This window comes from Anguilla rostrata, chromosome 2 (assembly GCF_018555375.3).
Source record: "Anguilla rostrata isolate EN2019 chromosome 2, ASM1855537v3, whole genome shotgun sequence".
In the NCBI taxonomy this organism is placed as follows: domain Eukaryota; kingdom Metazoa; phylum Chordata; class Actinopteri; order Anguilliformes; family Anguillidae; genus Anguilla; species Anguilla rostrata.
In genome coordinates, this window is record NC_057934.1 from 22,342,305 (window position 1) to 22,365,018 (window position 22,714).

General features: G+C 43.0%; 1 protein-coding gene across 6 annotated transcripts in view; it reads left to right on the forward strand.

The window, feature by feature from the left end:
* Positions 1-13,816, forward strand: part of vwa2 (von Willebrand factor A domain containing 2) — a 41,752-nt gene extending 27,936 nt beyond the window's left edge. For 5 of the 6 annotated variants that reach the window (XM_064321266.1, XM_064321265.1, XM_064321267.1 and 2 more), the window contains 9 exons: positions 2,267-2,461; positions 6,286-6,419; positions 7,098-7,227; positions 7,917-7,972; positions 8,327-8,434; positions 8,661-9,239; positions 10,861-11,412; positions 11,670-11,792; positions 13,441-13,815. In XM_064321266.1, coding sequence (XP_064177336.1) covers positions 2,267-2,461; positions 6,286-6,419; positions 7,098-7,227; positions 7,917-7,972; positions 8,327-8,434; positions 8,661-9,239; positions 10,861-11,412; positions 11,670-11,792; positions 13,441-13,559 — 1,996 coding nt within the window. In that variant the 3' untranslated portion in view covers positions 13,560-13,815. Of the gene's footprint in view, positions 1-2,266; positions 2,462-6,285; positions 6,420-7,097; positions 7,228-7,916; positions 7,973-8,326; positions 8,435-8,660; positions 9,240-10,860; positions 11,413-11,669; positions 11,793-13,440 lie in introns of all 6 variants that reach the window. The other variant, XM_064321270.1, reaches the window with a different exon arrangement.
* The last annotated feature ends 8,898 nt before the right edge of the window (positions 13,817-22,714 follow it).

Consider the following 22,714-nt stretch of genomic DNA (forward strand, 5'->3'; position numbering starts at 1 on the left):
TACAGATACCCTTGCTAAATATTACTCCACTAAAAGTAGACGTCTTCAATTTAAATTTCTACTTGAGTCAAAGTAGAAAAAGTACCTGCTTTTAAAAATACTTAAGTATCAAATGTTTGTCAGGGGTTACTGACATGACAAACAATTTTAAAATACAATAGGCAAACTAAATTGTTCACCTCCTAACATACTGTATGTAAGAGTGAAAACTATGGTATAAATACAAATTCACAGTTTAATTTTTTTAAATGGAACAAAGGCACCATCAATTCCAATATTTCACTATCAAATATCAAAATACATTGAGGTTTCCTGGCGACTTAGCCACCAGTAAGGATATAACACAGGCAACAGTTCATAGCTTAATGCAGATGTGAATGTGATAAAAACGCTATTCCAGATGCAAAATTACAAATGAAAACGATGACAGCTAGGTATATCAACAAACATATGGCTTAGGCATACCCAGAAGTCCTCAATAATAATAGTATTTCCCAAGAAATTACGAAAAATCGTTAACAACGTTTCGTCAGGTGCAGCGTCTTTGACTGCTAACACAGTGAATGCTGTCTCTCTGTGTTCCAAATCGCCTGTCTCTACTCGCCTTCCCGCCTAGCTAACGTCTTTGGTTCAAAGTGTCATGAGCCAATCGAAACGCCCTGATTGGTAGGCTTCAGTATGAAAGTGATGTCGTATTATTATTCTATAGGATCTTTTAGACAATCCATTTTCTCCACATCAAAGTAACGAGTAACAGACAGATATCGCACAAAAGTAGTGGAGTAAAAAGTAGGATATTTTGTTTGAAATGTAGTGGAGTGAAAATAAAAAGTCTCCCAAAATGGAAACACTTGAGTAAAGTACAGTACATGTAATTCATTACTGTCCACCACTGCAAATCTCACTGAAAAAATATCAGCGCTTGTCAATTCCACTGGACAACTGGGAAAAGGGATTAGCTTGCAGCAGAGTTTGAGCATGACAAGACTGTAAATCCATTCCTCCTTAACAAATACTCCATTCCAAGACTTTGTAACTGACTGATTAATCAGCTCTCTTCCCCTCTCTCTCTCCCTTCCTCTTGCTCCCTGTCCCTATTTTTTTACATATGTGTAAAATAGTTCCTTTTTTCCTAGTTTTCCTTTTTTCATTTTTATTTTTGTTATTCAAAATTTTTTTGATAATCTTATTTGATGGTCGCTAAAATGAGTTTCTTTCTAAATAAAATTAGTTTTCGTTTCTTTGTCTCTCCCCCTACCTCCCACTCTGTCTTTCTCTTACATATTTTTTTTTACAATGTATAAAGTAAAAACTTGTATAGTTGTCATAAAGATTGAACAGTCATGAGAGCTGAGTGAAACAAATTTAAAACACAACACAAAAATAATAGTAATACTATAAAATACTTATAATATAAGTATAATAATAATTTATAACAATAACTATGTGATTAACAGGGGTTAGGAGTCACTATTGACTCTCAGTACATGGCAGACAGCTATTTTCTGCTTCCAAATTTCCACAGCTCCTTTCCTGTCACCCATTTACATTTGTTTGTTTCAAACACTTGGCATTTTTAATTTCAGAAACAGATGTTGCTGATTTCTGTTAAATTCTCCTATTTAATAGAAATGAAAGGAAGTGCAGTTCTGTCTTGATCAGCAGCTGGTTTCAGTGGGAGTACAATCCTCTCTCCTCTGAGCAATCAAATCTCCTGGTACCAGTCTCTATATAGCCAGCCTGTCCTAACTGAGTCTGCACTTTGTCAGTGTTTTTCTGTGTAATTTTTCCACAGCCTCCTACCGTGTTTTTATTTTGGGGCAAGACAAGCACAACAGTTTGTTTAGATTTTTTTGTTTAAATTGTCAGATGTGTGAGGTAATTAGTTTGTCTGGAGTTTTGTTGGAATAGTGCTGTCCTGATGACTGTTAGTGGGGGTTAGTGAACTAAGCAGCACAGAAACATAGTGTTAGAGGCTCTCTTCAGTGTTCAGCTCTTGCCATTTAAGAGCCTTAGTATGAGTTGTTATCACTGTTTTTCTCTGAGTGTCGACAGAATTTAATCATTCGTTTTTGGATGTTAAAGAGTTGAGTACATTTACCTAATGCTCCTATGTTTTTATTTTCCTCTGTATATGGGGGATATTTTGTAGGAGCTGACCCCACGCTGTGAAATCCTAATTGATATATCTTATTTTGCCTCTAAATAGCAAACTTTCTTTCCCTCCCTTCCTCCTCTTCGCTCTCACTCTCTCCCCCTCTCTCAGGGGTGGCAGCACTCAGACGGGGTTGGGTTTTAAGTATGTGCTGCGGAAGGGCTTCCCCGGCGGGCGTAATGGCACCGTGCCGCGTATCCTCATCCTGCTCTCCGACGGAAAGTCCCAAGGCAACGTACTGGCCCTCGCTTCCGAGGTGAAGAGCACGGGAATCATCTTGTTTGCTGTGGGAATCCGATACCCCAGGTACAAACTCCGATTTGCGCACCCTTCACACCCGGGTATTCAGTACCCCAGGTGCAAACTCTGATTTGTGTGCCCTTCATACCTGGGTATCGAATACCATCAGGTGCCAGCTGTAATTTGAATGATTTTTATACCTGGGCGCCTGATATCCCAGGTACTAGCTATGATTTTGGTACCCTCTCACATCTGTGCTTGCTCGCTTGCATAGAGTTTTATTGCATAATGCTCTTGAATTATCCTGGTTTATTGCTGGGTTGATGAGGAGGGGGGAAGAGATTTCAGTGAAGGTTAGAGATGTCTCTGAGGTTCATCCCTGTAGGAGAAGGTTAGAGATGTCTCTGAAGTTTATCTCTGTAGAAGGTTAGAGATGTCTCTGAGGTTGATCCCTGTAGAAGGTTAGAGATGTTTCTGAGCTTCAGCCCTGTAGAAGGTTAGAGATGTCTCTGAGGTTCATCCCTGTAGGAGAAGGTTAGAGATGTCTCTGAAGTTTATCTCTGTAGAAGGTTAGAGATGTCTCTGAGGTTGATCCCTGTAGAAGGTTAGAGATGTCTCTGAGGTTCATCCCTGTAGGAGAAGGTTAGAGATGTCTCTGAAGTTTATCTCTGTAGAAGGTTAGAGATGTCTCTGAGGTTGATCCCTGTAGGAGAAGGTTAGAGATGTCTCTGAGGTTCATCCCTGTAGGAGAAGGTTAGAGATGTCTCTGAAGTTTATCTCTGTAGAAGGTTAGAGATGTCTCTGAGGTTGATCCCTGTAGAAGGTTAGAGATGTCTCTGAGGTTCAGCCCTGTAGAAGGTTAGAGATGTCTCTGAGGTTCATCCCTGTAGAAGGTTAGAGATGTCAGAGGTTTATCTCCGTTGGAGAAGGTTAGAGATGTCTCTGAGGTTGATCCCTGTAGAAGGTTAGAGATGTTTCTGAGCTTCAGCCCTGTAGAAGGTTAGAGATGTCTCTGAGGTTCATCCCTGTAGAAGGTTAGAGATGTCAGAGGTTTATCTCCGTTGGAGAAGGTTAGAGATGTCTCTGAGGTTGATCCCTGTAGAAGGTTAGAGATGTTTCTGAGGTTCAGCCCTGTAGAAGGTTAGAGATGTCTCTGAGGTTCAGCCCTGTAGAAGGTTAGAGATGTCTCTGAGGTTCAGCCCTGTAGAAGGTTAGAGATGTTTCTGAGGTTCAGCCCTGTAGAAGGTTAGAGATGTCTCTGAGGTTCAGCCCTGTAGAAGGTTAGAGATGTCTCTGAGGTTCAGCCCTGTAGAAGGTTAGAGATGTCTCTGAGGTTCATCCCTGTAGAAGGTTAGAGATGTCAGAGGTTTATCTCCGTTGGAGAAGGTTAGAGATGTCTCTGAGGTTGATCCCTGTAGAAGGTTAGAGATGTTTCTGAGGTTCAGCCCTGTAGAAGGTTAGAGATGTCTCTGAGGTTCAGCCCTGTAGAAGGTTAGAGATGTCTCTGAGGTTCATCCCTGTAGAAGGTTAGAGATGTCAGAGGTTTATCTCCGTTGGAGAAGGTTAGAGATGTCTCTGAGGTTTGTGCGTGTATGAGAGGGATGGGCTGCTGCACTGTTGTGGTTCTGTTTTTGATCCACTGATATTTTGCAGTGCAGTGTTGATTGTGCTTTATGACCTTTAACCTTTCCTAAAGCTACATGTTTTTCCTAACATACGGCCTGCAGGCATCTGGAAGGGTGCTTCATAATTGTGATGGAAGAATGAGTGTTCAGGAATCCAAAAACAGATTTGGCTCACAGCCATTTCAATGTGTTTAAATAATACCTCAAAGATTTGTTCTGTGTGTACAAAGATCTTATTTCTCTCAAATTTTGCAAACAAATTTGTTTATATCACTGTTAGCTAGCATTTCTCCTTTGACAAGATAATCCATCTCTTGCACAGGTGTAGCATATCAAGAGGCTGATTAAAAGCCATGATCACTACACAGGTGTTTCTTATGATGGGTCAATAAAAGGCCAACCTAAAATGTTGAGTCACAGATGCCTCAAGAGTCAAGAGATCATGCAATTGGCATGCTGACCACAGGAATGTCCTGTAGAGCTGTTGCCAGAGTAATGGGTGTTCATTTCTCCACCATATGCCGCCTCCAGACGTCGTTTCAGAGATTTTGGAAGTTCGTCCAACAGGCCTCACAACCGCAGACTACGTGTAACCACGCCAGCCCAGGAACACCACATTCGACTTATTCACCTGCGGGATCGTCTGAGGCCAGCCACACGGACAGCTGATGAAACAGTTGGTTTACACAACCGTAGAATTTCTGCACAAACTGTCAGAAATCACCTCAAGGAAGCTCATCTGCGTGCTCAACGTCCTCACCGGGGTCTTGATTTGTCTGCAGTTCGGCGTCACAATCGACGTGAGTAGGCAACAGCTCACCTTCGATGGCCACTGGCACGCTGGAGAATGGTCCTCTTCACTGATGAATCGCGGTTTCAGCTGTACAGGGCAGATGGCAGGCAGCGTGTATGGCATCGGGTGGGTGAACGATTTGCTGATGTCAATGTTGTGAACAGAGTGGCCCATGGTGGTGGTGGGCTGTTGGTATGGGCAGGCATATCCTATGGGCAGTGAACTCAAGTGCATTTTATCCATGGCAATTTGAATGCACAGTGATATCGTGATGAGATCCGGAGGCCCATTGCTGTGCCATTCATCCATCGCCATCACCTCATTTCAGCATGAACGGCCCCATGTTGCAAGGATCTGTGCACAATTGCTTGAAGCTGAAAATGTCCCAGTTCTTCCATGGCCTGCATACTCAGCAGACATGTCACCCATTGAGCATGTTTGTGATGCTCTGGACCGGCGCATACGACAGCGTGTTTCAGTTCCCACCAATATCCAACAACTTCATACAGCTATTGAAGAGGAGTGGGACTAGATTTCACAGGCTACAACCTACAATTTGATCAATTCAATGCGAAGGAGATGTTGTGGTACATGAGGCAAATGGTGGTCACACCACCACCACAAGATACTGATTGGTATTCTGTTCATTTCATGTTATCTTCTTTTTTGGGGAATCTGTGACTAACAAATGCATATCTGTATCCCCAATCACATGAAATCAATAGATAAGTGCTTAATGAATCTATTTCAGTTGACTTTTGTACGTTTATTACCTTTGAACTCAATAAAATCTTCGAAATTGATAAGTGTTGCATTTATATTTTTGTTCAGAGTATTTTAAAATGCAAATTAAAATATGTGTGCTATGATGAGGTGCCGATCTTGAGCTCAGAGGTCCTAGAGCTTAGATGAACAAAATTCCAGGCGTGCTGGTGTGGAGGTCCATCTTGCTCTCGTTATGTCTTGTTACAAATTTAGCACATGTGAAACCCGCACTCCCTGGGTAGTGCTATGGCTAGTTTTGTGACCCTGGTCACAGTCACCACTGGCACAGTCAGTTGTGGCCAGCTGCCACAACTAGATACACTTCCTCCCAGGATCATTTTCAGCAACAAATGTTGCATAAGAAAAAATGTCAATATGTAGTCAGAGGAAGTTAGAGGAATTTTTTAACAGGCAGACGCTGTCTCTCATATTCATGAGGGGCAGGTGCTTATGAAGCAGCTTGGCTCTCACCACCTCTTCTCTCAGCAGGTTTTGTAGTTCTCCTGGCCTGTCTAAGGTCAAAATGGTGGAGGCGCAGGTTTCTGAATAATGTTACAGAGACACACACTGTACAAAAATAAGGCCGGTAACGTGCTGTAGGGAAGACAAAGATGCGTGTGTTTATTATTATTATGCACAATATATTCCAAGCAGATGGATAAACAATCTTCTTTTTCTCTCATTCTCTCCCTCTCTCTGTCTCTCAGGTGGGAGGAGCTTCATGGCATGGCCAGTGATCCCACAGAGTTGCATGTCCTGTTTGCAGAACACTTTTATGATGCAATCAATGGCCTGTACAGCACCCTGACCACATCCTCCATCTGTTTTGCTGTGCCCACAGGTAGAGAGGTCAGAGGTCACCCCACTGGACCCCTGTAGTCTTCTATTCCTCATTTGTACTTGTTGAGTAATCACAGGGCTGTAGCATAAGATACATGTCCGGTATCTGAGTTAATCTATAGGGATGCACACTGACTACTGTATTGCTGCGTTTAACTTTTGATTTTGGATAGACATCCTGGTTTGCTCATTGAGTTGGTGATGGTTTATACTTGATATGAAATACCCTGTGAAATCAAAATCATTTTATACACGAAGAACCAAAATGAAGCAGATAAAATATGATAATAGTTCTATTTTATTCAGTTTAGATTTTAGATTTTGTTTTGTCTTGAAAGCACTTATACTGCTCATTAGAGGTTGATTTGGTATCAATCACTTGGAGACAAAATGTGTTCAGCCTTCTAATTTAAACATAATTTGAAGTGAACATGCATACAGAACAGAAATGTTACATCAGACCTCCAGTTCTTGTGTTTAGAAATACTGTACTTTTCATCAAAAGGAAATATTATTTTTCTGTTTATAAATGTCAAAAAATAAACAAATATTTTTCTTTTTTTAGCTAACAAACCATTTAAATTCAAAGAAAAAAGTGATTGCACAGGGTTTGGGAACTCTGCCCTCACCCCTGTTTAACATTTGACCCCTGACACTCGCTCAACTCTTGTCTCTTTAGGTTGTAGGATAGAACCTTTTCCCTGTGAGCGGAAAACCCTAGAGATGGTCAAGGAGCTACAGGGGAATTTTATGTGCTGGAAGGGATCCAAAGGCTATGCACCTGCTACCTCCCTCTGCCCATATTATAGGTGAGTGCACACTATTTCCTCTATGACATGCAGGTATAGATCCTGCTCAGGATAAGCGGGTATATATAATGGATGGAAGGACATGCAAATAGGACACTTAGTACTTCCCTCTGCCCATATTGCAGGCTAATGCACACTATTTCTTTCTACATTTATTATATGAAAATGTACATTTAATACTTCCCTCTGTTCTTATTACATACAAATGCATACTTAACTACTTCTCTCTACCCATAATACAAGCACATGCACATGTAATACTTACTAAAAAGTGCACCCTTACACTGGCAGTCATGCCCTTCTAAGCTTCCATTTCCCGATAGAACATGAGTGAAGGGACTGTAGCATTTGATGGTGTTACTACATTATTAAATCAGGTTTTGTAAATTAAATAAGCATTTGTAAATTACTCCGGAGCTCAAAGTAGGAGAGTTATGGTGTGTAAGGGCAGCCAAACGCTGGTGTGTGACATCATGCACGCAACTCCAAACAATCAATGTAAAATTAATTTTCAAACAACTACTAAAATAATGCATACCCAATTAAACATTACTTGTGTGAAAGGAATGTAACAAAACTTTTACGGTGCTGTTGCATAAATTACTGTAAACAAGATTCAAGAAGGTCGTCCTGTGTAATATGGGACAGTCTAAACTTATTCAAACAAGACAACATGCTTTTTCATGCAGGTGGAACCGATATTATAACAAACACCCATCCAGATGCCACAGAACAATATGTCCAGGTAAGGACACCCACTGACAAGTATTTCCCATGTCCTTCAAGTCTGCTCTTTAAGTCCTTCATCAGTGTTGCTGTGGTACAGCTAAGTGTGCCATTCATTTTAACTAGGAATCAGAAGGGTGCGTGCGACTGAACAAGTTGCACATTTTTGTCGAAGTTCACCCTAAAAATTATATTCAAATGTCTTCTGACCTGACAATGGAATCCTCTACAATGCCTCTTTTAAAAATGAAAGGACGCTGAAATAGCCAAATTCAAGATAAGATTTTGTATCAAAATGTTATAGTGTATGGGGGTGTTTTTTGGAGGGGTCTTCAGGGTGTGTAATGCCTATGCCTTCATTCTCACCCTGCAGACCCCTGTGACTCCCAGCCCTGTCAGAACGGGGGGACCTGCACTTCTGAGGGGCTGGAGAGGTACCACTGTGCATGTCCCGCCGGGTATGCGAGTGACCCCAACTGTGGTAAGCTGGGGGAGGGGGATATATAACACACATATATGCACCCATCCACGTACATACGCTCTAAAAGAACAAAGGAATATTAAGCAGCGTTTACCCTGCCTGCCAGTGTGTTCTGAAACACTATTTTTCTTTCTCTCTTTATTGTCTGTCTCTCTCTCTCTCTCTCTCTCTCTCTCACTCTCTCTCTCTGTCTCCTTCTCTTTCTCCTGCTCAATTTATTTCTCAGCCCCTAAGCTAACTCTGGATTGCACAGTGGATCTGCTGTTCCTTGTAGAGGGCTCTACCGCTCTCAGCCTTGAGGGGTTTCTGCGCTACAAGTCCTTCCTCAAGCGCTTCATGCAGGCCGTGCTGGCGGCAGACACCCCCGTGAATGTTGGCGTGGCCCAGTACGCAAGCGAGGTGCGGATGGAGATGAGGATCGGGGAGTACGCTGCACTTTCGGAGCTTATGGGGGCGGTCGAAGGCATGCAGTTCAGCGGCGGGGACGCCAAGACGGGCAAGGCCCTCCGCTACATCACTCGCAACGGCTTCAAGAGCACGCCGGTGTTCGCCGACGTCCAGGACGACCTGCCGCGGGTGGTGGTGCTGCTTACGGACTCCCCGTCTGTCGACGGAGTAAGCGAGCCGGCCCGATACGCGCGGGACCGCGAGATCTTCCTCATCACCGTGGGACCAGAGGCGCTGAAGGGCCAGCTCAATAACATCACTGGGAACCCCCAGCGCACGATTACATACGGCATGCCTGACGCCCTGTTCTCAAAGATACCGGACCTCAGGGCCAAGATCTGCAGTGTTGACAGCCAAGGTGCTTGCTCTACACTAAAACGCAGCCTCACATACTCTGGCACACATACTCACAGAGAAGCACACGCACACTCACACAAATGCACTCGTACACACATGCACATGCATGCTTTTTAGCTGAAATCTCAATGGTACATAAATGTTATGGTTATTAGAATCAAGGTGTTTAACAGACAGCTGCATGACCCTGGCCCAAGAGAATCATGGGGCCAATTCTGAGTTTAGACTAAATGGCTCTCTATACCCCACGTACAAGCTCAGGTAGCCTTCTCCCTGGAATGTAGCTTGGTGACCGGACACTTAGGCATGCTACTGCTAATGAGCTAGGTATGACTTAATGTTTTGAATTGGCAGTTTGTAGGATTTTGCATCAGTATTAAAGGGAGTGGGCTTTATGCTGATAGGATTAATCCATTTGGTGAAGAACAAATCAAATCATATCTGTTTTTTTACTGAATGAGGGCACTCACACAGGAAACGTTCACATTATGTTTTCAAACCCAGTCATTAACCTGTTGTTAAGATGGACCTGTTTGATTAGTGAAATCACAATAATTTACTTGTAATGGCATGTCATTTACAATAGCTTTTCGGCCTCTGTCTGTTCAGTGCTTCGCTGTAGTGTTACAGCAGCCAGCTATTGTGAGTGAGTAGTTTACAGCATAAGAGGTCAGTTGGAAAGCCGATGGCCCACCACTCAATACTTTACGTTCTTAATAATTAAAATACATTCATTGCAAGTTTGCAAACTATAGCAGGGTAGCAGCAAGTCAGATAATAGCTAACTAGTCTTATGCATTGTGTATGTTCACTGCAGTTGCAAGCCATATTATGATGCTACATAAAATTAAATTACAATTAACATTTAATTCACATTGTCAGCAAGTAGTTATGTTGTTAATATCACATAGAACATGCTCTTGTTTTTCTTCAGTCACGAGTTCAAAAATTAATTTTTGATATCAATACTGCTTATGACATGCAGCATACATTTTGTTGCACATGGTGATTGCAGTACTCTTGTGGTTGTTTGCTTTACATCCTGCGTTGATAACAAGTAAATAAAATTTCCATTCATCTTACTTTACTGTGAAAGAGCTATGAATAGCTGTTGATACAATGGTACATGATGCATCAGACAATGCAAGAGAATAACATACTGGTCAAACAACCTACCTGTTGATATCAAGGAATAAAAATGTAATTTGAAAAAGGATATGTGTTATGCGACAAAGTGTTATTGTGATTCACCCATGTTTACATCCATTAACTGACAAAGCAGTTTGCCATAAAGGCACCTCCACTGTGGTAAAGTCTTTTGATAAAGTCGTCTGGATTAGTGGTGGGATCACTGTGACTAATCCAGGTGGTGGCAGAGTAGTATAATGGGAAAGAGCTAGTCTTGTAAGGTCACAGGTTCGATTCCCAGGTAGAACATTGCCATTGTACCCTTGAGCAAGGTACCTAACCTGCATTGCTTCAGTATATATCCAGCTGTATAAATGGATGCAATGTAAATGCTACAGTATGTTAAAAAAAAAAGTTGTTTAAGTCGCTCTGGATAAGAGCATCTGCTAAATGCCTGTAATGTAATGTGACTGAGGTCTCTTTGTTCATGTCAGGCTGTTTGGGTCAGGCAGTGGACCTGGTCTTCGCCCTCGATGCCTCAGCAGGGGTGGGGCAGGAGAACTTTGCTCGTTTGCGGGACTTTGTGAGGAGCGTCTCCGTCCAGTTCGACATCAACCGGGACGTGGCCCAGATCGGGCTGGTAGTGTACGGCCGCAAGCCCGTGACGGCGTTCGACCTGGACGCCCACGACTCGGGCTCCAGCGTCCTGCGCGCCATCGGTGAGGCCGCTTACGTGGGCGGCGGCTCGTCCACGGGCAGCGCCCTGCTCCACGTCCACGGGCAGGCGCTGACTGTGCGCAAGGGGGCGCGGCCGGGGGTCAACAAGGCCGTGGTGGTCATCACGGACGGGGCCGGGGCGGAGGACGCGGCCGTGCCGGCCCAGAAGATCCGGGACGACGGCGTCCCGCTCGTGGCGATCGGGATCGGTGATGTCCAGAGGGAGAGCCTCCTGCGCATCACCGGCTCGCAGGATCACATGATCACTGTCCCCTCCTACGAGGACCTCAAGTACTTTGAAGATGTGCTGGTGCAGATGTTGTGTTTGGGTGAGTCTGCGCTTGAGTGTGCACAGACAGGTTGGTCTGTGAGGAAGGCCACATGCATGTGAGTGTGAATATGTTTTGCATGCTTACAGATGAGTGTCCATGAGCAAGTGCACCAGTGACTGTGTGGGTGTGCCTGTACAGGCAGGTGTCAGTTGAGTGTAATTGTGTGTACCAGTGAGGGACAGGTAAGGAGGTGCATAGAGACTCTCAGACTTCCCTATTTGTGCAGACTAACACTCAGTGCTCTCTCCCTGCAGAAGCGAAGAAGCCTGTGAATCTGTGCAGGCCGAACCCCTGCATGAACGACGGGATCTGCGTTCTACTGCACGGGAGCTACCGCTGCGAGTGCAGGGGCTGGGAGGGTCCCCACTGCGAGACACGTGAGCATGTTCTCCACCTGCAACAGGTTCTACCTGTAATAGGCTGTTCCCACCTGTAACAGGCTCTGCTTTACCTGTAACAGGCTTTATCCCACCTGTAACAGGCTCTACTTTAACTGTAACAGACTATTCCCACCTGTAACAGGCTCTGCTTTACCTGTAACAGACTGTTCCCACCTGTAACAGGCTCTGCTTTAACTGTAACAGGCTTTATCTCACCTGTAACAGGCTCTACTTTACCTGTAACAGGCTTTATCCCACCTGTAACAGGCTCTACTTTACCTGTAACAGGCTTTATCCCACCTGTAACAGGCTCTACTTTACCTGTAACAGACTATTCCCACCTGTAACAGGCTCTGCTTTACCTGTAACAGACTGTTCCCACCTGTAACAGGCTCTGCTTTAACTGTAACAAACTGTTCCCACCTGTAACAGGCTCTGCTTTACCTGTAACAGACTGTTCCCACCTGTAACAGGCTCTGCTTTACCTGTAACAGACTGTTCCCACCTGTAACAGGCTCTACTTTACCTGTAACAGACTGTTCCCACCTGTAACAGGCTCTGCTTTACCTGTAACAAACTGTTCCCACCTGTAACAGGCTCTACTTTACCTGTAACAGACTGTTCCCACTTGTAACAGGCTCTACTTTACCTGTAACAGGCTTTATCCCACCTGTAACAGGCTCTACTTTACCTGTAACAGACTCTTCCCACCTGTAACAGGCTCTGCTTTACCTGTAACAGACTGTTCCCACCTGTAACAGGCTCTGCTTTAACTGTAACAAACTGTTCCCACCTGTAACAGGCTCTGCTTTACCTGTAACAGACTGTTCCCACCTGTAACAGGCTCTGCTTTACCTGTAACAGACTGTTCCCACCTGTAACAGGCTCTGCTTTAACTGTAACAAACTGTTCCCACCTGTAACAGGCTCTGCTTTACCTGTAACAGACTGTTCCCACCTGTAACAGGCTCTGCTTTAACTGTAACAAACTGTTCCCACCTGTAACAGGCTCTGCTTTACCTGTAACAGACTGTTCCCACCTGTAACAGGCTCTGCTTTACCTGTAACAGACTGTTCCCACCTGTAACAGGCTCTACTTTACCTGTAACAGACTGTTCCCACCTGTAACAGGCTCTGCTTTAACTGTAACAAACTGTTCCCACCTGTAACAGGCTCTACTTTACCTGTAACAGACTGTTCCCACCTGTAACAGGCTCTACTTTACCTGTAACATGCTTTATCCCACCTGTAACAGGCTCTACTTTACCTGTAACAGTCTATTCCCACCTGTAACAGGCTCTGCTTTACCTGTAACAGACTGTTCCCACCTGTAACAGGCTCTGCTTTAACTGTAACAAACTGTTCCCACCTGTAACAGGCTCTGCTTTACCTGTAACAGACTGTTCCCACCTGTAACAGGCTCTACTTTACCTGTAACAGGCTTTATCCCACCTGTAACAGGCTCTACTTTACCTGTAACAGGCTTTATCCCACCTGTAACAGGCTCTACTTTACCTGTAACAGACTATTCCCACCTGTTTTATCTTTATTATGTGTGATGTTAATGAGTGTTTACTGTACATGGTGGTGGTGTGAAACCTTAAGTGCTGGTCAGGCTGTGACCTGCCATGGTCTCTCTTGGGCAGGTGTCACACGGACGTCAAATCGCGGCGACCTCCCAAGACCTGTGGCACAGCGGCGTCGGCCGAGGAAGGATCACAGAGAGCTGCAGCACTACAGAGCCCGCTATCGTAGGACACACTGAGCACTTACCACACACACACACACTGATCTACAGAGCCCGCTATCATAGGACACACTGAGCGCTTACCCCACACACACACACACACACACTGATCTACAGAGCTCGCTATCGCAGGACACACTGAGTGCTTACCACACACACACACACACTCACACACAAACACGCGCTCACACACTCACACACCCACACACGCATGCACACACACACACATTTATCTACAGAGCCTACTATCACAAAACACACTGAGCGCTTACCACACACACACACGCACTCACACACACACACACACACACGCATGCACACACACACTGATCTACAGAGCTCGCTATCGTAGGACACACTGAGTGCTTACCACACACACACACACACTCACACACAAACACGCGCTCACACACTCACACACCCACACACGCATGCACACACACACACATTTATCTACAGAGCCTACTATCGCAAAACACACTGAGCGCTTACCACACACACACACGCACTCACACACACACACACACACACACACAGATCTACAGAGCTCACTATCGCAGGACACACTGAGCGCTTACCACACACACACGCACTCACACACACACACACACGCATGCACACACACACTGATCTGCAAAACACACTATTGCAGGACACACTGACATACATTTCTACGCCCTTAACACACACACATACCCACACAAAGCAGCCCGTTAACACATATCATCATCATCATCAATCCCTAGGGGATGAAACTAATTTACTTTCACAGAGTGGGCATTAATGACACATACGTGCACGCACACAGACATACATGCACTTACTGATTTACAGAGCCCACTATTGCAGGGCACATACAAGACATATGGCATTATGTAAAGTATAGCTCATTTTGTACGAAATTCATTTGTGCAGGAAATAGTATAAACGGGAAATTGAGGACTGAGCCATATAGTGTGTTTCCTGTATACTGAACTGTTCTCTGAAGATGAGGACCAGACCTTTGCATCCATCCACTGTTACACAAAGCAAAACTGTCTTCCCCATGTACATAATGGCGTGTGACAACACAGGAATCCAATTCTTTGTATATTCAGTTGAATATTCCATTGATTTTCCCACTACTAAACATCTCCTCTGTCTGACAGTAAACTGGAGAGTACATGCCACATTATGACAGGTGCAACTATCATTTTATTTAATCCCGTTGAATTTGTGTCTTTTTACAATGTGCCTTGTCTATAAGCTGACTATATACACATCTCCTTATTACAAAAGTGATTTTCCTTGTATAAATGAGGCAGACTATTTTTTGTACTGTAAAATATTTATTTTTTGCTTACAAACTGTAGCCTTGTACTATAAAATTATTAAAAATATTACTTGTTTTCTATTCTGTGTTTGTGCTATTTTGGCCTACTGCATTTAAACAAATATTAAATCTAATATGTAATCCTCCTGCAAGTCTGGATACAATAGGTTAGTTATTATAGAAGCTTCTTTCTCCATGTATTGCATCGATTATTGTACCATTCATGCTGCGCAATACCAGTAATGGTTTCATAATGAAATGAAAAGTATGCTGTTTTAAACTTGTCTCATATTTAACATTGTTGCATCATTTTTGAGACAAATTTCAAATACTTTCATTCAAACAAGCTCATTGGCCAAATTTGGGAATTTTGTTTGAGCCAAATGTCTGTGAATATCCCTGAAGTACATAAGGGAGTCTAGTAGAATGCTAGTCTTATACATTCAGGAACCACCCCATGGTTCCTTTTATAAACAAATGAAACTAATTATAAAGCAGTTGAAAACTAACTGGAACCTCTGGAAGCCAGTGTAGGGATTTGAGTACTGGGGTAATGTGTTTTTTGTCCTTGTTAGTATCCTGGCTGCTGCATTTTGTATGAGCTGTTATTGTTCAATAACTTATTGACATCAGAAAACTGCCTCCCGAATGTGTTTGTCTGGTTTGTCTGGTTTGTCTGGTGTATACATGCACACACACACACACACACACACACACACACACACAGATATATATATAAAATATCTGTGTGTGTGCATGTATACACCTGACAAACATATTGTAGGACAAACAGAACAAAAACTTTTTACAAGAGATCACGTTTCTGCCTATGATGTGAACAAAGTGAAATGAATAGAAGAAGAAAAATGCACAAACATTACATTAAGCCTTCATCGCAGAAACAATATATTGAAATTATAATTATAATTTTAAATAATGGTAGGTTACCAGAAGATGCAATGACGGATGAAGCTGAATCTTATTTCAATCACTAATTGTAGCACTCCATGATGAGTGCTATAGCTGTCTTATGGAAATCAACATTATCATTTGCAAAAAACAAAAAAAGGACAAAAACCTCTTCTGAAAGTTTAGTTGCATGGGAAGAGACCCTATTGGAAATGAAGCCAGGTAAAAGCCTACAGCCTTCAGTTATATGAAGCTAGTAAAGACCCTTTACAGTATATACATGGTTTAATTGTTTAAGTCTGCCCAAAGATGGCTTTATTTCCTTATTATTAAAAGAGGATAAGATAATATAACAATCCTGTGTGATTAAGAAACTGAAGCCCCCTTACACTTGAATTTTGTGATTGAAAATATGTGAGAACATATGGCCCTTTGTCTCAGAGTTACAGTATATTATCTAGTATAACTCACAATACATATACAACTATTGTCTATTATAATGCACTATGACAGTATGTACAAAACCCTTAAATGTTTTCTCCCATCAGCTGTTAATTCTTAATTCGTTTTTCATGTTAAGAGAGATTGTTTGCCCTCTTATGTTACATTATGTCAGAGTTTGGGTGGCAAAGTTTTAGCTAAAACAATTATGTACATATTGGTGCTTTCCTGTCGGACCTTGCACAAAAAATAAGCTGAACAAATGCATTTTAAATGTTTGCTTTGCTCAAAGGAATGATAAGTAAATTCACATTTGAACACACACATCTATTTTTGCAAAAAATCCAGTTAGATTATTCACATTGTCGATTAAGTTATGCTCATGCACAGAGTTTTATTTTTCTTCCTAATCATATTGCAAGCATTCTTCTTTTTTAGGTTGTCAAATTGAGCCAAGAAGCAAGAGACAAGACTCAAAAGTCCTCAGTTCAAATCATACTTTGGGGTACCATCGAGAAATTGGCTGAACCTGCAATAAACTTTTGACAAGTATGGTTGAAGCGCCACACCTGTGGATGGTGCTATTGCATCATTATAATTTCCCGTTGAACTCACGCATGCTAGTTTCCAAGAAAAGGTGCACTGCGCCTCCTGCTGAACCAAATTTCCCACAGTTCTTTCAACCACATTTTTCAATATCAATATCAATTAAAATGGGCCTACTCAGGACGGTTTATGTATTTAGAATTCTCATTTAGTTTAATTGGCTAGTATCATACAAATTTATTTATATCAATGCATTTGAAGTTATTGATTTTGGAACTGAATTTGCGATTTAAAGCTATCTAGGATAGAGGTGCACAGTCAAGTAAATATACATGGCAATCCCAGTGCATTAGTTGGCTATATGACAGTTCAAGTAATGTTATTGACAAGTTGACATTTCTTGTGATTGATCTGAGCTATTAAGGTTTTGGTTTATTATAACCCTCATTGATCGCTTTATTCTGATTAGGTTGTTCTTTGACGTTCAAACACACACACACACACACGCGCTCATGCGCTCTTTCTCCGCAGGCTTCAGCGGGTTTACGCACGGGCGTGTGTGCTGGTCGGTTCCGGGTGCAAATTGTCAAATTGCCTCCCCCATAAAAGATGGCGATTCGGGACAGCTCGCTCTCTCTCATTGTTATTGTACATTACATTACAGGCATTTTGCAGACGCTCTTATCCAGAGCGACGTACAACAAAGTGTATAACCAGGAACAAGTATGTCGAAAACCCTAGAGAGAAGTACCAGTCCAAGTGCAGGGAACAACCGCATAGTTCAACTTGGACCCTGAAGGTTAAACTGATTAACACTAACACAAACGAGAACAGCAACAACGGAGTCTATGGAAAAATACAAGCAGTAGTTAAGACAGGTGCATTAACTAAGTCACCTACGAAACAGCTACCTAGTTACAACCCTAAGCTTACAGTCATTTAAGAGATTACAGGGAGGTAGGGAGGGATGGGGAGAGGTGCAGCCTGAAGAGGTGAGTCTTCAGTCATCGCTTGAAATGGGTCAGTGTCTCAGCTGTTCTGACCTCCACGGGGAGGTCATTCCACCATCGTGGGGCCAGAACAGACAGGAGACGTGTTCTGGAAGTGCAGGTGTGAAGAGGGGGAGGTTCCAGGCGTCCTGAGGTAGCAGAACGGAGGAATCTGGCTGGCATGTAGGGTTTGAATATCTTGTGGAGGTATGCTGGGGCTGATCCCTTGACTGCCTGGTATGCTAGGAAGACGCTACAAGCTTGCGAGACGCTACAAGCTGCAACTACTGTGTTTTGTTCTTTTGTTTAATTGTCATTGATCTTTGTCAAAATATCATGTTTGTATATTTCATAGACCATGTGGTAAGGTTTTCTTTTCTTTTGCACCTTTTTGTTGCTGTAGTTACTCAGGGTAGGCTAGCAGAGGTCCGGAAGACTCGCTTCCCCCTTTTTCCCCTTTTAATTTTGTTCTTTCTCTTTCTCCCATCCTCGGCCAAGTGAGTCTCGAAAGCATATTCTGTTCAGACAGCTCAGTCTGGTTCTGGACTGTGAGAATTAGGTTAGACCTGCTGGCTCTGCCCTGTCTACTTGTTTGTATGTGGGTTTGTATTGTTTTTGTGTTCTTTAATAAATATATACTTTGTATTCTTGCGAAAGAAAGTTGTGGTGTGTTTAAAATGTGTTTGGCTTTTGGGCTGACAGCCGGTTATTGTAACTCGGCAGTCTTGGGCCGTAACACACACACACATGCACACACACACACCCTGCTACAGCCCTCCCACTGCTAATCATTGTGAGGCTACACAACAGCCGCAGATCACCGGCAGTCGACCAAATGGGTGTCCCTGGGAAATATGGGTCCAATGTATATTCCTTCCCGGGAATGCTTACACTTGGCACGTTACACTTCTGACAAACTGACACGGTGCTCACTGATCGGCACATTAGTCATACAATCACTTGTCCCAGGTTTATCAGGTCCCGATACTACGCCAGCATATCGGACTGCAAGTGGCTACACTCAAAAAGCACAAATTGGAGATTTAGCATGTTTGCATTGTTGTCGTTTGCTCAAGGTTGCTCATTTACTGTTTCAGGACTATTGAAGAAAGAGCATTTGAATTACAGACTGAGCGGTGAAACCTTTATATCCAAGGTGACAAACAGCGCAGCACACGGAGGGTGCGCTACACTGAGGATGAGGAGCCCAGAGACGAAGATTATCTCTGTGAGCCATGTGGAAGGCTGTTTCTTTCTGACTGATGTCCAGTTATGACTGAAGTCTACTGTCTCTTAGATTGTGACGAGTTCCAGTCCTTCTTCATTGTTGAATGTCAGGTGCATGGCCCCCCTTCATTAATTTTGGACTCTCATGACAGGCCCCAGCTTACCCTAGACCCCGGTTTGGGGGTCAGAGACTCCAGTATACCTAGAGCCAGCCTGGGGGTGTTTAATTAGGAGTAGACAGGGCCCAGGGGAGTGCACTATGGACCTAATGAGAGAGATGATAAAGATGAAGCCATAGACAGCGTCTACTCCTGAATGATGAGACAGACCTTAATGCTGAGCAGTGTAGAGCTCTTTCAGTGCGATGTGGGAGCTCATAGTGCAGATGTGTTCTATAGGTGTAATACAGTGTGGGTGTTCACAGTGTGGAAATGTAAAATACAGAGAGACAGCAGTGTGTGTGTTCACAGTGTGGAAATGTAAAATACAGAGAGACAGCAGTGTGGGTGTTCACAGTGTGGAAATGTAAAATACAGAGAGACAGCAGTGTGGGTGTTCACAGTGTGGAAATGTAAAATACAGAGAGACAGCAGTGTGGGTGTTCACAGTGTGGAACTGTAAAATACAGAGAGACAGCAGTGTGGGTGTTCACAGTGTGGACATGTAAAATACAAAGAGACAGCAGTGTGGGCGTTCGCAGTGTGGACATGTAAAATACAGAGAGACAGCAGTGTGGGTGTTCACAGTGTGGAAATGTAAAATACAGAGAGACAGCAGTGTGGGTGTTCACAGTGTGGAAATGTAAAATACAGAGAGACAGCAGTGTGGGTGTTCACAGTGTGGAACTGTAAAATACAGAGAGACAGCAGTGTGGGTGTTCGCAGTGTAGAAATGTAAAATACAGAGAGACAGTAGTGTGGGTGTTCGCAGTGTGGACATGTAAAATACAGAGAGACAGCAGTGTGGGTGTTCACAGTGTGGAAATGTGAAATACAGAGAGACAGCAGTGTGGGTGTTCAAAGTGTGGAAATGTAATACAGGGTCATCATGCAGAGATTTAATACTAGTAGAGAGCTATATGAGTGCTTGTAATGCAGAGATGTACCACAGGTTCATAGTGTAGATAATTCAATGGTTGAGAGAAGTATACATGTCAATATTGTATTACTGTTTTAGTATAAACTCCTGCCTAACTGACCTTAATGGGACAAGATGAGAGGCAGGTACATGAGTTTGGATAAACTGATAAAAATTAAAATACGCACGACAGCTGACTTTTAAAATTTTCATATGCAAAAATGAATTCAGCAGTTTTTGTTTTTTTGAAGCACCAGTGAAACAGAGCTTATAGAATATGATGTATGCGCAAGTGAAACAAATCTTTAGGAGAAATTTTGGTAGGCCTGGGAGTCAATTTGATTGACGTCAAATGAGGAAAGAGAGGAAATAATTTTCTGAAATACATGGAAATGGAATATATACTCTTGTTCTTGTAGTTATTGAGAATTGACTCAATTTACTATACTAAAGTCACCATGAATTTTGATTTCACTGTGACTTTAATATAGTCAACATAGTCAATCCATTATTGTGGAGATCCAGCAGTCCTAGTTTGCACCAAAATTACAAAGGTGTATTGTACTGTAATGTACTGCACTATAAACTTGGCAGGCTGTTAAGCTTGATTAGACATTGGCAATGAAAGCATTAAATGTAGTCACTGGATAATCTGGTTTGTCACTTATGCAGGTATTACTTATGTGGTAATTATGTGTGTGTTTCCTGTACTTTTTCTGTGAAGATCAAGGACATTATACCTACAGGAGCAAGTGCTGTTCGCGGTGCTAACAAGGCTGTGCTAGATCTACAGGAGCAAGCACTGTGTTAAGTAGACAGATGCCAGGAGAGAAACTCACTCCAACTTGATGAGGTTGGTAGCAGTGTCTGGAGAGAACATTGATTGATTAATTATTATTAATAATAATAATAATAATAATAATAATAATAATAATAATAATAATAATAATACATTTATTTTATATAGCGCTTTTCATGAACTCAAAGACGCTTTGCAATAAGTGGTACATACATACATACATGCGTACAATGAAACATACAATTCAGAGAAAAAAAATATATAAATAAGAAAATAAGGGGGAAGACAAACATCAAGGGAAAGCTAGGGAAAAGAGATGGGTTTTAAGACGTGATTTAAAGGAGGTGAGTGAGTCTGAGGTACGGATGTCAGGGGGGAGGGCATTCCAGAGTTTGGGGGCGGCAACTGAGAAAGCACGGTCGCCAAAAGAACGGCGCTGAGAGGGAATGGTGGTGAAGAGGCTGGCAGTGGATGAACGTAACTGTCTGGGTGGCTGGTAGGGGAGCAGGAGGTCAGAGAGGTAAATGGGTGCGAGGCCATTTAGGGATTTGTAAACTAGGAGGAGGAGTTTGAATGTGATGCGTGATGTGATTGGGAGCCAGTGTAAATCTTTCAAGATAGGGGTGATGTGAGACCGGGAGGATGTGCGGGACAGTATTCTTGCGGCCGAGTTCTGAACCAATTGCAGTTTGTGTAGGAGGCGGGAGGGAAGAGGAGTGCATTGCAGTAGTCCAGTCTGCTGGAAATTAATGCGTGAATGAGTTTTTCTGCATCGGGATGGGTGAGAGAGGGTCTGAGTCTGGAAATATTGCGTAGATGAAAAAATGAAACATTGACAGTGTTGTTGATGTGCTTTTCAAAGGAGAGGGATGGATCGAGTATGACACTGAGGTTGCGGACCAGGGGGGAGGTGGAGACAGGGGTACCGTCAATGGTGAGGGAGAAGTTGTGTAGTTTTCTGAGCTGGGGTTTTGGTCCGATGAGAATGATTTCAGTTTTTTCACAGTTGAGTTTAAGAAAATTGTGTTGCATCCAGGATTTGACGTGTGTCGGACAGTTTTCAATGATGGCAGTGGGTGGCTGATTTGTGGATGTAGAGCTGATATAGATTTGGGTGTCATCTGCATAGAAGTGGAAATTGAGACCAAAGCTGCGGAGGATGGGGCCAAGGGGAAGCATATAGATGGTGAAGAGGAGGGGACCAAGAACAGAACCTTGTGGGACACCCTGTGTGACAGTAGCAAGATCTGAGGTGTGACCATGGATAGATATGAATTCTGACCTATTTGTGAGGTATGAGTGAAACCAGTTGAGAGATGGGCCAGTGATGCCTCGGTGAGACAGACGGGTGAGGAGGATGTTGTGGTTGACTGTATCAAAAGCGGCAGAGAGATCCAGGAGGATGAGTATGCTATATGCACCAGAGTCAGAGGATAGGAGGAGGTCATTTACCACTTTGGTGAGGGCTGTTTCTGTGCTGTGATGGGGTTGGAAGCCGGACTGAAGGGCTGAAGGGAAATCAATCATTGATTTATTGATTGATTGATTAAAATAATTCATTGATTTTATCTCAATATCTCACTTCCCTGTATTCCCATTGACTCAGATATGTGAACTGTACTCGTTAGGTGTGAAATCTTGTGGCTTTCCAGTATAGAGGACTGTTCTGTTCTGTATCACTGCTTTAAGCCCATTTTCCCAGGCTTGGAGCTCCTGGTGTGGTATGGGGAGCAGTACTGCATAGACCTGGGTATCATCTTCTGCTACCTATGGAGCAACAAGTGATCTTCTAAAGGTACCTGCATGCATCTCTGTTCATACTTTCTCTTAACACTAGATTGGCCAGGGCTATGGAATTTACAGGGTACCGTTT